Below are 15,189 nucleotides of genomic sequence, written 5' to 3' on the forward strand. Positions count from 1 at the left end.
ATAGCTGAGCTTTCCAAAACAAATGCGATACATGACCGGGTTAAGTGGAGAAATATGGGAGAGGCCTTCGCCCTGCAGTGAGTATAATCAGGCTGATGATGATGATGATGATCTGCAATCTGAAATGTTTTCTGCGGTGACCTAAAGATTCCCAACCAAGATGATGTTTAATAGACGTGACACTAGATGAAAAGTTGTAATTGTTAGACACAAATCTAGCAACATTATTTTGGACGCGTTCGAGCATGTCAGATAAGTAAATAAATTGGGGATCCCATACAGGGCATGAATATTCAAGAATTGGCCTTGTGTAAGTGAAATACAGTAGCTGCTTGACATTTCACTGCGCTTTGTTGAAATAACGCTTTAAAAAATTAAACATTCTGCAGGCTTTCGATATAATATGCTCAACTGGTCCCGTCCACGTAAGGTTAGATGTGAAATATACGCCGAGATACATATATTCAGAAACTTTTTGCAGGGGAACATTATTTAATGAGTAACAGGTCTGTAGAGGGGAACGCTTACGAGTGAACGAGACAAGTTTGCATTTTGAAATATTCAGACATTTGCCATTTTGACCGCCAGTACTGGATAAAATTTAGGTCTCGCTGAAGTTTCAATGCGTCAGAGGAACTTTCCACAACATGGTAAAGCACACAGTCGTCAGTATATAGCCGAACTTGGCAGGTGAGGTCAAGAACAATATCATTAATAAAAATGAGAAAAAGAAGGGGTCCAAGGACAGACACCTGGGGCACACCTGAGGAGACGTTTACGGAATCGGAGTGACAACCATTAATTACAACACGCTGCATGCGGTCCTGGAGATATAAATGAAGCCAGTCGATGATATTGGGATGCAGACCAAGACAACGTAACTTATGTAATAATAGCACATGAGGTACAGAATCAAAGGCTTTTTTAAAATCCAGAAATACACAATCAATTTGATATACGTGGTCAAAAGAGAAAAACAGATCATTACTGAACTCAAGTAACTGTGTGGTACAGGAAAAACCCATTCTAAAGTCATGCTGAACTGGCGTAAAGAAGTCATGAGAGTCAAGGTGTTTCATGACTGGGCTGTGCACTTTTATGCACTGGGACAACATTAGCATTTTTTCAGTCGTTTGGCAAACATTAAGCGATGTTTGGAACAAGGTGATTAATAATGAACAATTTCATTCGCACATGATTTTAAAACAAAGGTGGGTACAACATCAGGGCCACTGGCGGAGGCGGCCCTGATGTTACTAAGCAGTTTTAAAACACCCTGGTAAGTAAAAACCAATTCACGCATGGTTTCGGTAATAAATTCACGAGTGTTCGGATGTTCTCCGATGTACGCTAGTGCAAAGGCAGACTGAAAATATGCATTAAAGCGGCAAGCTTTATCACCATTAGTAGTAACAAGGTCGCCATCGACGTCTAAGTTTAGGATTCCGACTGGTTCGCGTCCGTTGTGTTTCAGAAACGTCCACGATTCCTTGGGGTTACTACGCAGTTTAGAACCCAGATTATTAAAGAAGTTATCCTTATGAGCTTTAATTTTACTTTTTAGTGTACTGCCAAGTGCCCGAATTGACTGCAATACAGCAGGGCATCGATTCTTTTTATACGATTGAAGAAGGCGATGTTTTTTCCTGACAAGTCGTCTGATTTGTCGCGTGGTCCATGGTTTGTCGCGGCGCCGCTTACCAGAAAGAAGTTTTGTTGGGATGTATTTATGAATTAGGCTGCCCAATGTATTTTTGAATACCTCCCACAGTGAACTGCAGTCTAAACTCTGGCTTAGAGTAATAAAATTGGGAAGGAAGGAAGCAAGTTCGTTTTTCATTGATGTATAATCGCCCTTGGTAAAAACAAAAACTTTCCCAGAAAGACCTTTTGGAATTAAATAAGGAAAATGCCTAACATTACCAACAACAAAACTGTGATCACTTATTCCTGGTATGAGAACAGTGCCGCGCACTACTGATGGCCGGTTACAGAAGAGGAAATCTAACTCTGAAGATGAGTGCTGAGTTTCCCGAGTAGGCTCAGTGACGTACTGATATAGATCATTAGCAGTAATTCACAAAAAGCCGAAGACAATGAAGATTGGTTCGTATGAAGAGGTTTGTAGTCAACCCATTTGAAATCAGGCATATTGAAATCCCCGCCAAACAAAGTCATTTTTTTAAGCCAAGCAAGAATTCAGACAGTGACCTGAAAACGTCAGGGTTGGTAGCAGAAGGGGGACGGTAGACGGAACCAATAATCAGGTCCCTTCCATTGCATAGGCGAAGGTTGCACCTCACTGATTCCCAGCCAGCTGGGGGCACTGTTATTGCTGAAGAGCGAAAGCATTCCTCAACAAGTAGAAATATCCCTCCACCATGCAAGTGTCGGTGGCGACGATACACGTTATAACCAGTTGGGAAAACTTCCAGGCTCAGAACTGAATCATCCAGCCACGACTCAGTGCCAATTATAACATGAGGCTTAACGGAGGAAACATGGGCAGCAAATTCATCAGTTTTATTTTTTATACTCCTGCAATTCACGATGAGAATGGTCAATTCAAAATTTGATGATGCCGAAGGCGTAGAATGAAGATCAGGCCCATGCTGCTGAGCAGGCAGTTGCCTCCTTTTTGCTATTCCCTGAGCTAAACAACTCGGTCATGTTCACAATCATAGACAGAGCACTTTTTATTTGCGAAAAGCTTATTGAATCGCAACTTCGAAGGAAAAGCCTGGTCACGAGCGTATTGTGAAAGCTTGAAACGTGTCTTTCTAACCGCAGGCGGGAAGTCTTCGCGCAAGGCAAACTTAGTATCCTTGAGCCTAAAACCACATGATAAGATATTGTCCTTGACCTTATAACTGCAAAATTTAACGACAATAGGTCGGGTTTTGCCTTCAACAAAGCGACCTATTCGGTGAGTCCTTTCGATACTTTCAGATGGAATATCTTGGAGAAGAAAAGAGGAAAAGAAAGCGCGCATATTTCTTTTTTTTTTTCAGATTCAGACCAGCTCTCTGTTGCGGAATATTTTAGACCTAGAATAAGCAGGTTATTTCTGCGGGACCTATTGGATACATCTTCAAAACAGGCCTTAAGATGGGCAATATCACTGGATAAGGTGTCAACACAGGGTAATGCATTCGGAGTACGAGCATTTGCAGTCTGCCGTAAGGAATGCAAGTCGGTCTCTAGTGCAGAGATACTGCCCAGGAAGCCTTGCAAAGACGTACTTGTAGTGTTCTGCTGTTGTTTTACATGTGGAGTTCCTGAGAAACTGCGTCTGACGTAGTTCTAGACGTTTCAATACTGCGTAAATCCCAGCCATAGCCTCCCTATCCGAACTAAACTGAGGAGTATCGTAATCGGGACCGGCGTTGCTCTCAACATCACCAAATAATAACAGTAAAATTTGACATAGGAGACCATGACCATACTTCCACATAGCAGCACACTTTTTCATACCACAAAGCAGGCCGTCGGGGCACGACACCGCAATAATACATCGATTGGAACTGCAATAGCATACAGCGGGAAACCGGTAACAAACCTCAGCAAGAAACAGCGGTGAGCGCATGGCGGCTGCGACGTCGTGCCCCAGGTGGCCGGCTTGAAACTGGCGAATAAATATCCGCCCCTCGAAGATAGTGCTGCTCGTGCATCCGTGTTGCCAGATCACCAGCGCAGTCGGAGCCAAACTGGGAGGCAGATGCAGAGGCGAGACGCAGCAACTTGCTATCGAAGCATCATCGGCAAAAATCGAGCTGAGGTTGAAATGGATAGGCGCATGCTTGAATCCCTCATCCAGTGATGAAGGATCCACGGGAGACCAAGAGAAAAGGACGCAGGACAGCACCTGAGCAAGAAACAGCGGTGAGCGCATGGCGGCTGCGATGTCGTGCCCCGAGGATATTTCTTTTGCAAGAGGCAGATAGGTAAGAAAAAGCGCACAGCAACCATGAAACAAACAAAAAGCATTCTTGTACACGCCGCACGCGCACACGTAAATCACTGCGGGCTGGCACGCGACGCGAACACGCATCCACACTGGGTAGGTTTCGCCGCTATGCCGATAGATGGCGACTCTGTTCGATCTCGATGATCAAGAAAGCGGAGATAGTTGTATGCTCAGTACCGGAGGTGCTAGGATTGAACGGAAAGCTGTAAAAGGACGTGGTGACAGTTAATCAGGACATCAGACAGTTAAGCCTGGAGAAGCATTTAGAAGTGGTTGAGGTAAACAGGGAGGTGCATAACGCAGAGTAGATAGCGCTTTTCAGCGAGATGGCATTCATTGTAACAGAAGGAAGGGAGCAGAGATCGGCTGGCTCCTGGCAGGCAGGGGTGTAGCTTTTTTAGGGGGTCCGCGAGGACTCCGTGCACAGAGGTAGTTAGAAGTGAAGCAGAAGAAAGTGTAATAACGGAGACTGAGCCTCCAAAAATGGCAAGGAGGAGTTCGAGAAAGAAAAGTACAAAAAAGAAATTTAGCTTCATGATCAGCGACATAAGCATGCAAGGAGGTAGAAAAAGAGCGAAATGGCTAGAGATAGAACAGCAGTTGAAGGACGACAAAATAGGTGTGTACGCTCTTTGCGAGACTCGTCTCGGGGATCTAGAAGATCCGCCGTTTATATAAGGCTACGTCTGGGAAGGGTACAACAGAACGAGAGCGGAAAAAAAGGGTGGAGGGGTAGGTATGTTGATACACCAGGGAAAAAACTGGCAAAGAATTAAATCATCTTGTAAAGAGCATATCTGGGTATCAGGAACAATTGCCGGCATAAGAACATAGCTAGGGATAGTTTATTTAGGAACAGGACACAAATGCAGGCAAGAAAACAAGGATCTTGTTGAATGTCTCAGTGACGATATAAGCCAGTTTGGAAACGGGGCCAATATTATTCTACTGGGGAACACGAACGGCCACATCGACGATCTGGATGGATACACGGATTGTAACGAGAAGCTAATGCTAGATTTCTGTGAGCGACATGATCTAATTATAGTAAATAGAGAAACAAAATGTGAAGGCAAAATCACGTGGGAATTCCGCGACAGGAAGACGACCATTGATTACTGTCTAATGTCGCAGGAAATTTATAGCAAGGTCACAAAAATGGAAATAGAAGAAGAAGGGGAATGTGGTCTGGGAAGCGATCATAAACGTATTAGTCTGCAGATGGGACCCTTGATGAAAAGAGAAATGGAACTTAGACAGAAAGTAGACGCAAAATTAAACGACGATCAAATAGCGCAGATAGCAGCAGACATAGAGGAAGCAATAGAGAAAAGCCCCATGGAAGACTGGCATTATGAACAGGTAGAACTACTCATAAGGAGAAAAATTAAGGAGGTTAAAGTAGCAAACCACTGGAATGGAAAGAGGAAGCCACGGAGCTCGTGGAATAAGGAAATCAGGGAAGCTATTGAACAACGACGGGCTGCTTCAAGGGAACATCGAGTGGCAAAGAAAGCACAGGAATCTCAGGAGAAAATTGACCAAAAATGGTAATCATATCGACAAAAGAAACTTGAGGTACAGGCCCTTGTCCAAAGTAAAATTAAACAGTCCACTGATCGCTGGATGGCTGACATACACGATGCCTCTAGAGGCCGAGCAAGAAATATCTGTAACCATATAAGGTGGCTAGGGAAAAGGAATCAAAGAAAGCAAGGTCGGATTCAAGATAATGAGTTAAATTGTTGAAAGGGAGACAACGCAGTGAACTACATTACATCAGTTATAGCCGAGTCATTTAAAAGCGACGATAGGGTAATCTCCCCAAATCAGGAAGCAACACAAGGTAGCAGAATACAAAGGAGCTTAGAACTGACCAATCTAAACTGGAAAAAGGCAGAAAAAAATATTCCTAAAAACACATCTACAGGAATAGATGGAATTCAGATCAAGCTGAGTAATGAACTTGGTCGAAAAAGTAAGGAAACGTTGTTAAAAGCTCTGGAAACAGTCATAACGAATAAGAAAATTGCGGACAGCTGGCGGCAGAGCAAAATGAATTTGATTTATAAAGGGAAAGGAGAAAGGATGCATATCAATTCCTACAGGCCGATTACTATAACATCTGTTATGTACAGGTTGGCCATGCAGGCGGTGAAATTAAAGGTGCAATCATGGGTAGAAAGTAACAAGATACTCGGAGAACTTCAGAACGGCTTTAGAAATGGTAGGCGCTTAGATGATAGCCTGTTCGTGCTTATCCAATGCATAGAAATAACTAGAGTGGAAAATAGGCCTTTGTATTTGACCTTCCTGGACATAAACGGGGCGTACGACAACGTAAACAGGGAACTCCTATGGAACATATTAAAAGAAGAAGGTATCGGTCATGAGATAATAGAGTTCCTACAGGAAATATACCGGGATAACAAAGTAGAAATTACGTGGGAAGGGATAAGAAGTACGGAGGATGTCAAAGTATGCCAAGGATTAAAACAAGGCTGTGTTCTATCACCGCTGCTGTTCATGCTTTATATGATAAACCTGGATCGGAGGATACAAGACAGTAACCTAGGTTTTAACCTGTCATATAGATTAGGTGGAAAGGCAGAAGAGCAGCGCCTCCCCGGTTTGATGTATGCAGACGATATTGTGCTGCTAGCTGAGAGTCTGGAAGAATTGCAAACTCTAGTTAAATATTGCGGAGACGAAGGTGATGCTCTAGGCTTCAGTTTTAGCGCAGTTAAGTCGGGTTTGATGATTTTCAACGGCTCAAGTGATAATGGTCTTAAAATACAAGGCCATGAAATACCCAGAGTAGCAGAATACAAATATCTGGGGGTATGGGTAAACGAAGGATTGGCATCCACTGGAAAGCATGAGCAATCACTTAAGGCCAAAGGACGAAGGAATGCCGAGATAATGAAGCATAGAGCATTGTGGGGATACAACAGGTATGAGCTTTTGAGGGGTATTTGGAAAGGAATTAGGGTACCCGGACTTAATTTCGGAAATGCGGTTTTGTGCCTAAAATCAGAGGTACAGTCGACATTAGAAATAAATCTGAGTTCCGTTGGACGATTAGCACTAGGTGCCCACGGCAAAACCACAAATGAGGCGGTACAGGGAGATATGAGCTGGGCATCTTTCGAAGTACGGGAAGCTCAGGGTAAAATATTATATGAGGAACGCCTGACGAAATTGGACAGTAACAGATGGGCAGCTAAAGTATTTAAGTACCTGTACTTAAAAAGCGTTGACTCACAATGGAGGAAAAGAACTAGGAAACTAACTTGTAAGTATGCTATTCACAAGGACGGAGAAATAAAGAGCGTTAAGCAACAGGTGAAAAACACAGAAGGTAAAAATTGGGTAAATTCGATGGAGAAGAAACAGAGCGTGGAATTATACCGAAAGTGGAAAATGCACATCAGGAAGGAAGCTTTCTTTGATAACTCAAGAGGCAGTGCCCTAATTTTTGAAGCTTGATCAGGGTGCCTTAGAACACGCAGCTACAAAAGGAAATTTAACAATGAAGATGACGCATGTGCAGTATGTGGTAACTCCAGTGAAACAATTGACCATATTATACTCGAATATAATGGTATCCACCCGGAAGTTGATGCAGGCACAGTAACTGTTCCTGAAGCTCTGGGGTTTAGACATACCAGTGGCCGGGTGAATAAACCGGCGGTGCAAACTAGCAAAAAACAACTGGAAGATTGGTAGCTTAAAAGCAGAGAAGTGACATAATGTTAGTAATGTAGAAACAAAAAATTTAAGAAATAGAATGATGGTTTAGTTAACCAATATAAATCAATAATTAAGATATAGGGAGAAAAGTGAGCATGAAAGCAACTGCTACATCCCGTTTCAAAGGGGACGATCCTATATTCCATCCATCCATCGAGGCCAATAGCCTTTTTGAGTCGCTTTCAGACCGTGTAGCCATTTTATTGCTCTCCTTCCATCCTGTCGTGTAATACGCACGCAAACAATACATAAGCAGTCGCACATTAAATTTGCTCCGAATATACTTTAGGGATTCTTCATCCAAATAGAGAGACCTCATTAATGGCCAACGTATGTCCTATATCTTAATACCGTTGCGCCGCTCCAGAACCATATATAAAACAGAATATTGGCAAACTGGAGCTCTCAACGTGTCACTGGAATTTCAATTTTCAAGAAAGGTCTGATTTGCGCGAGAAGGTGGGGTGGCCGTAACTTGAAAATTGGCGAATATATTTGACGCTCTCTTTCTTTTTAATGTTCTTAATGAAACAACTGGCATCCTAGAAGAGAAATACATATATTAGCCAACTTACATATCAGCCCACACTGACCATCCACTAAGAGTCGATGACTACGATTCCCGAATGAACAGATTCAAATAGAGCATTTTTTTTTTCTACCGACAACGCATGACTGTAGTTGCCGACCAGTACAAACTGTAGCTGCTTCTCCCACTTATTTTCTCACCGTGTAACAAAACCACCTGCTAAAATGATTGCATCGACACGTAAATACGAGTGTTAATGTGACCTAAATAACGGTTACTGTCGTGTAGCATGAATTCTCCTAGTGTATTTTGTTTTATATGCCCTTCTCTTGTGTCGGTCCCGTGTTGTGCATTTTATGCATGGTTTCTGTTCTGCTTCTCTTCTTATCCTGTCTTATCATATATAAATTTTGATGGATTATTTTTGTGCTGTTAAGGAGTCCTGTACTCTGGAATTTTATTTCTTCATTTTTGCTTCCCCTCTTTTTTTCTTTCCTCCGATTGGCCAAATTTGTTGTATTCTACGCGTATTGTTTTCATGATGTTCCCCCCTTACAATTATACGGTGGAGAGCTTTTAGTATTTTGTATAAAAATAAATAAATTAATTATTAATAAACAAATAAATAAGTAAATAAATAAATTTGGCTCATGATTGTCGTGTACAGAATGTGTCCGGAGTGGCTGCGCAGCTTACGTCGAGTACAATTGCAGTGGATTAGTTGTGCCTCCTAATTAATTATCATTAATTAGCTATTTGCGAATCAAAATAAACCTTACCTTACAGCATCAAGTTTACTCCGCCCCGATGTTGCAGTAGTTGAGGCGCTCGACTACTGTGCAAAAAAGATGTGGGATAAATTCCCAACCGCCGCGGCTGCTTTTAGATGGGGATGAAAACAAGGCGCCCGTGTGCTGAGGGATGACAGTACACGTTACAAAACCCCATGTGGTCGAAATTTCCGAAACCCTCAATTGAGGCGTATCGCATTACCTTAGTCGCTTTGGGACGTTACACCCCATAAACAAAACCAAACGCTACAGCGCAAAGCCATATATCGTTGGACAGATTATGCAGAATATAATTGTGCTGGACTAATTGTAGTTGTTAATTGTATATTGATGTTTAGATAAATGTGATTAAAGATTAATATTTAGGCTACCGCATAATGTCATATATCATAGGATAGCTTCCATCGAATATAATTGCACTGGACTAACTGCAAGTCTTAGTTTATAACCAATAATTAACTGTAATTAACTACTGAACTTCGGGCTACTATGCCTTCATATATGGTTAAAAAAAGACTCGACGAGTGGAATCCAAAATCAAACGCTAAACCACTCGAAACTATGTAAAATGAGGCTCACGCTAAAAAAAAAAAAAGAAGAAAAAAAAACAGGCAGCAGAAGTGAAACAGTAGCACTTAATGCCTACGCATTTGCAGCATGTAGGAAAACTTGAGTGCCCCATGTTGTAATAGCTTATGTGCGGGCCAGTCGGTGAGGCATTATGGAAGGAAACACGGACTCAAGCAGACACGGACTTCGCAGTCCTGTTTTTTCGCGTGTTCTTGTATCCGTGTTTCCTTGCGCTGCTCCTCTCCATGATGCCACATGCAGTTGTCTGTTTCCGGAACCACACCGCAGGTTTCTGTTAATACGAACTTATAACCGTGCTAACGCCCCGCACGAACTTCATGGCGTGTTGCCAGAGGATCGGGAACCACAGCTGTCGCACTGACATCCTTGGAATGATTTAATGCTCAAAATAACGATGCCTTATCCCTTTTCGAATTTTCATAACCATAATCCACCTGAGGACGAGCAGATGATGACTGTACCTTAAAACATCATGAGTTCTCCTGGTGTCTTGCGTAGATTCACAACTTCCACAGTGCGCAAAGATGGGGATTATGTGAAATATAGCCGTGTCAGGTTTGTCACATCATCCCTATACAGTCGATAATTTGACCGTGTTTTATTATTCTCCTGCGTGTCTACTTGTCCGAAGCGAAATTGTGTTCCCGCCAATGCTTCACTCCAAGATCATTTATTTCATGTCTGTGAACTGCGGAGCCTGTATATTCAATTTTTTTATAGTTACTGCCATACGAACACATTCCTCGATTATAGTAGACGGTTACGTAGACTTCGCTTTTATGTCTTTCTTTTGAAATGCCTTTCGCTACCGGAGAACTTTTCATTACGAAATTGTTTTACCACTTGCAGTTTCGCCAAAGCGAGGTGAGCCTCAAGACGACCTTGCCGCTGATTGTACATATATATTAGCAGATTTCCCTTTTGAAATTCTATGCAGCAGAATAAAAAGGAAACAAAGGATGGACCGTAGTGCATCTGATTGCTGTTTTCCGCCGAAAGGCCTGAAGCGGTAGAAGACTGTGACAAGGCCCCCTTACGGTTGTCCGGATCCAGTAGGGGAACGTAAACAAGCGCATTGCGCAATGCTGTAAACGACTACACCCCAGCGACTGCCCGAGCGACTTGGGTTTTGGCCTGGACGCGTGGATTTGAAGCTTTTCCGCTTTATAGCTCTGCGGCTGCCTACACGTTTCGGATGACCCAGGGACCATGTTTTTTCCAAAAAGACACGCCTCGAAAAAATTTTTGCGGCAGAGCTGCCACTGAGGCGCAGTCTTCAAATTATTAGGGGACAGAAGCTTGAAAAAAGGGAGGGGTTAGTGGCGGAGCGATAGCAATAAACTATTTCGTTCTCCGGACGGAAACTCCGCTGACAGCTTCGGTCGGCGAGGGGCCTGTTTATAACGCTAATATCCTCGCAAAGTCCATGCACATCGCTTGCCAGCGTTCTCTCTAGCTCGCTCTTTGGGTTCATTATTTCATTGCGTCACTGACCACTGGATACCCCGCCCTTTAAGGTTGAAACTTGAAACTACCTGATTTGGGTATTGGTACCAAAAAGAACAGGTTTATGACTACTAAATTGTGTGCATAGTTTCGCCGTAAAGCCTCTTTAGAGATGGGGCAGTCATTAAATCAGCACACCTATGAAAGGAAAGTTAATGGTTTGGAACATTGTCAAGGGATGGTAGCAGTGCCATGTACAATGATGAACCCTTTGATTTGCTTGCTGTCATAGGCACAAGTAAGCCCAATAAAAAGCCCGCAATAATGTCACGCCAGTCAGCTCATCCATTATCATGCACTCGGTTGTTATCAAAGAAAAAATATCTCTTGTCTACGCTGCGCTTATTACTGTCGAGATATTGCGAGGAAGCAATCTACTAGAATTTTAAATAACATAGGAGCCTTTGTACGCGAATTCAATTATTCTAGATGTATTTGGTTAGATTCCGCGTCGCGAAAAAAGTGATAAAGCCACACATCGGTGGCTTTAGGCGGAAACAAAGCAGCATTAGAAAGTTTCGATACATTGTGCTCTGCCCAAAGTCCGCTCGTTCCCTGATGGTACAGTAGAGGAAATTTGAACAAAGCCGCACTAATCTGAGCAGGGCACATGACAAGAGTGGCGTGGTAGTTCAGAAACGACCTGGTGTCGTTCTACTTATAACTGTTTATTCTCTTTTGGCGCTCCTGTGTCTTGCGCGGGGTGTTTTGTTCGTGCTCTTGGAAATTCACACGGCTTCGAACATATATATTTGTGCTTTTAACCTTGGCGACCAAGCGCTGAGTTGCAACTTATGACCTCTGCTATCACGATCACAGTGCGAGCTGGTGCGAGACTTCGGCTACTCCTGCGAGACGAGCAATGTTACCACGGGCGACGGCTACATACTCGAAGTGGACAGGGTCGGCAGACGGGGAAAGAACGGAACTTCTTCATCAGAGGACTCCACACGCGGCATCCCTATTCTTCTGGTGCCGGGAATATTGTGCGAGTCTGGCATATGGTTCCTCAACTTCCCATCGCAAAGCCCAGGTGACTGAATGCTTGCATGCTATATAAACAGGGAAAGCAAAATATTTCACTGGGAACTTTGGGTTTAAATTATCGTAATTTCAGAAGTGGGCCATAAAACTAAGCAGCTAGGCGAATGCGACGGGGGAGAGCTTGACACGAGATCTTACGTCAAAAATTAACCCTATAAGCGAAGATAATCCTGGACTCTGAAGTCCCTTTAAGCACCCGACTTCCTTTAAAGTTCTTCGGAATAAACGTCTCAGCTACTTCTCCTCTAAGCTTGCAACCAGCTGTCGAACGCCATTATCCGTTAGCCACTGCGGCGCATGCAATCAGTTTAGAATGCCCAGTCGTTACAGCATACATTGTTTGGGCTGGAAAATTTGTAACGAATTTGGCATCGCATATTTAAATAGGAGCGCTGTGGCTTTACTCATGTGCTAGGCTCTACCTGGGATTCCTTTTGTTTGGTTTTCCTGAAAACAATTTCTCAATTTTCTTTAAGTCGCCGGCATAAGGCCCAAATGCGCGGTATTAAAAGCCACAAGCAGATGCTTCCTTCTTTTTGCGGTAGGCTTCCTTCTTGCTGATCACGGTTACGACGTGTGGGCTATGAACACAAAGGAGATCGCATTCCGCTCTCGCCACCTCTACCTCAGCCAGGAAGACGACCGATACTGGCAGTGGAGGTAAGATGCCTTAATAGCACCTCGATACTAGTAAAAACAGCGCTTATTTGTGTCCTAACGATACTATCTAAGAATTGCAGCGATTTCTGTCTGCTCCCATTTCATACTTTTGAACAATTTTTATATACGGACAGCTCAAAATGTTGGCATGTCGAACGCCTTAAATTATTTCACTTTATATGATATAAGCCCGGTGTGAAGCGAAACTACCGTCCAGTATGTCTGGCTGTACAACATAAAAATCGAGAAAAATGCTGCCGTCTGTTAAACCCTCCCTGAGAGCTACCATTTCTGGCTATCGTGCCAGAGAACTTGGCTGCCCTAAGTCAGTGATGGAGTGTGTAAAAGCTGAGTGACATTATTCCTCCCACTGCTACTCGCACTGGTGCAAGAGAGTGCTTAGGAACAATTTTTATTAGACAGTTACAAATGACCAAAACTGAAAAAGTACAATGGAAGGTGCAGACGACAGTGCACATAACACAGACAGTGCGTCAAAAGAGTGCTAGGACTGACCAGATGCACATCCACGGAGAGGATGCTGGCTCTAGGAGTCCATACCACGTGGGCAGAACTCGCAGAGGCTGTGCGATCTTTTCAAATTGAAAGACTCAGTTGAAGGGGGTTACAGCGCCAGTCTATTTCGAAAAGTACGTGAGAGAAATTCTCAGGATGCCCTCCACCCCGTGCCAAAACACATACACCCGGAACACAACAAAGCGCGAAAGCAAAAAAGAACCGAGGCTCTAGAAATGACTCGGAGAAATGTCGCAAGGCCAATTAAGCCTACGTGGACGCGGCCGGAGGTGACAGCGGTCTTTAACGGCCGAGGTAACACCATGGCGGCCGAAAGGAATTACTAATCGCTGAAGCTGGATAAGATAAATGGCTCAACTTTAAAATAAAAATAGGCGCTCAATAACACTGTTTTTGTTTTACTCATATGTTGTGCTTCATATTTTATGCTTGTCACACAAACAGATGCAACTGGATATATTCGCCGTAAGGGCCGTCATTTCCTAATGACAAATACAGTGTTTCAAAAATAGGGCGCAAGTTTTTTAAAATGTCAGAAAGTCGTTTCTTCGTATTGCGTCTTAAAAGCTGTTGCAACCCAAGTCACGGTCGTTATGTTCCTGTGAAACGTTGACATTAAATGTTCACCGGAATACGTTATATTTCACACCAACGCGTCAACTGCGTCCAAAACTATACGTGATTGGAAAAAATCGTCTTCAGAAACTACTCAGAAACTGTATTATGTTTAAAGATCTTTTTCTTTTCTATGCTGCAATAACCATTTCAGGTGTATGATGCTGTGAGATTTTTTTTTGTTTCGTCTACTTTTCATGCCATGTTGGTCTGTTTCCGTTGCTACACTGCTAATGTCATGCTTTCTTTATGTATTCCCTCCCCTGGGTGTAGGTGAAAAAGGTCCCCTGAAGAAGCGGCAACTAGGGAAAAACGTCCCCAAGGCTAAAGCTGGCCCTAAAAAAGGATTTCTTTCGGAACTCACATGAACAAAAAAGCACATTTTATGCCATTCTTTCTTGGCTTTGAGGTAAATGTAATCATCATTTGGAACGCGTCCTCTGGGGGCCCGAAATGTTTACAAAAACTGTGTAAAAGAATGGTGAAAGAGCCATCTAGCTCTTTATACGTTGCGAGCTTCCGATCTCCGCAGCTCTTTAAGCAATCATATATGGCAGTTCTAATAAGTTTGGTAACACTGCCCACTTAGAAAGGTACAAGCGGATCGGCGTATGGTAGTCTCGGGGAACCACCCAAAGCAGAAGACGTCACTACAATTACTTTAGACCTTCTGGTGACGAGGTTCAACCGTTCTTCTGATGCCGGTGCAGAATTGTGATAAGGGTGATGATGGTATAAGCAGAACGAGGCTTAACCGGTCGTGCATCATGGACATATTAAAGCATCGCTACAAGCTTCTCCGGTAAAGCCGGTGGTCAGCTCCTCTTTTCCCCGCAAACAAAGTGAAGACGAGGCGCTGTGACTGGATGTTACCGCTGCCATAATTTTTTTTGTCATGAGTGCCCGCGTCAGTTCAATCTTCGCGGTCAATTCCAAGCCGACAGGTGAAACCGCTGTAATAAAGTTAACATGCGTCATTCATCATTGCAGCTCACCACGGGGAAACGTAGTCCCCGTCCTATAGCGCAAGACGCCAGCCCCGTTTGGGGACATTTTTTCCTATTTCGCCAATAGGGACATTTTTGCGAGGACATTTGCTCCGGATATGTTTTTTCTGGGGACGTTTTTACCGAATTCCTCCCTCCCCCACTGTAATGTGACTTGGCGCTGTGCCTAAATAAATAATTAACGGCGCC

General features: G+C 43.4%; 1 protein-coding gene across 1 annotated transcript in view; it reads left to right on the forward strand.

The window, feature by feature from the left end:
* Window positions 1-15,189, forward strand: part of LOC146174649 (tear acid lipase-like protein) — an 80,525-nt gene that overhangs the window by 16,038 nt on the left and 49,298 nt on the right. The window contains exons 2-3 of the mRNA XM_084585424.1: window positions 11,957-12,170; window positions 12,727-12,841. Coding sequence (XP_084441550.1) covers window positions 11,957-12,170; window positions 12,727-12,841 — 329 coding nt within the window. The remainder of the gene's footprint in view (window positions 1-11,956; window positions 12,171-12,726; window positions 12,842-15,189) is intronic.

This window comes from Amblyomma maculatum, chromosome 11, assembly GCF_055883805.1.
Source record: "Amblyomma maculatum isolate TAMU_Amacu chromosome 11, ASM5588380v1, whole genome shotgun sequence".
Lineage (NCBI taxonomy): Eukaryota > Metazoa > Arthropoda > Arachnida > Ixodida > Ixodidae > Amblyomma > Amblyomma maculatum.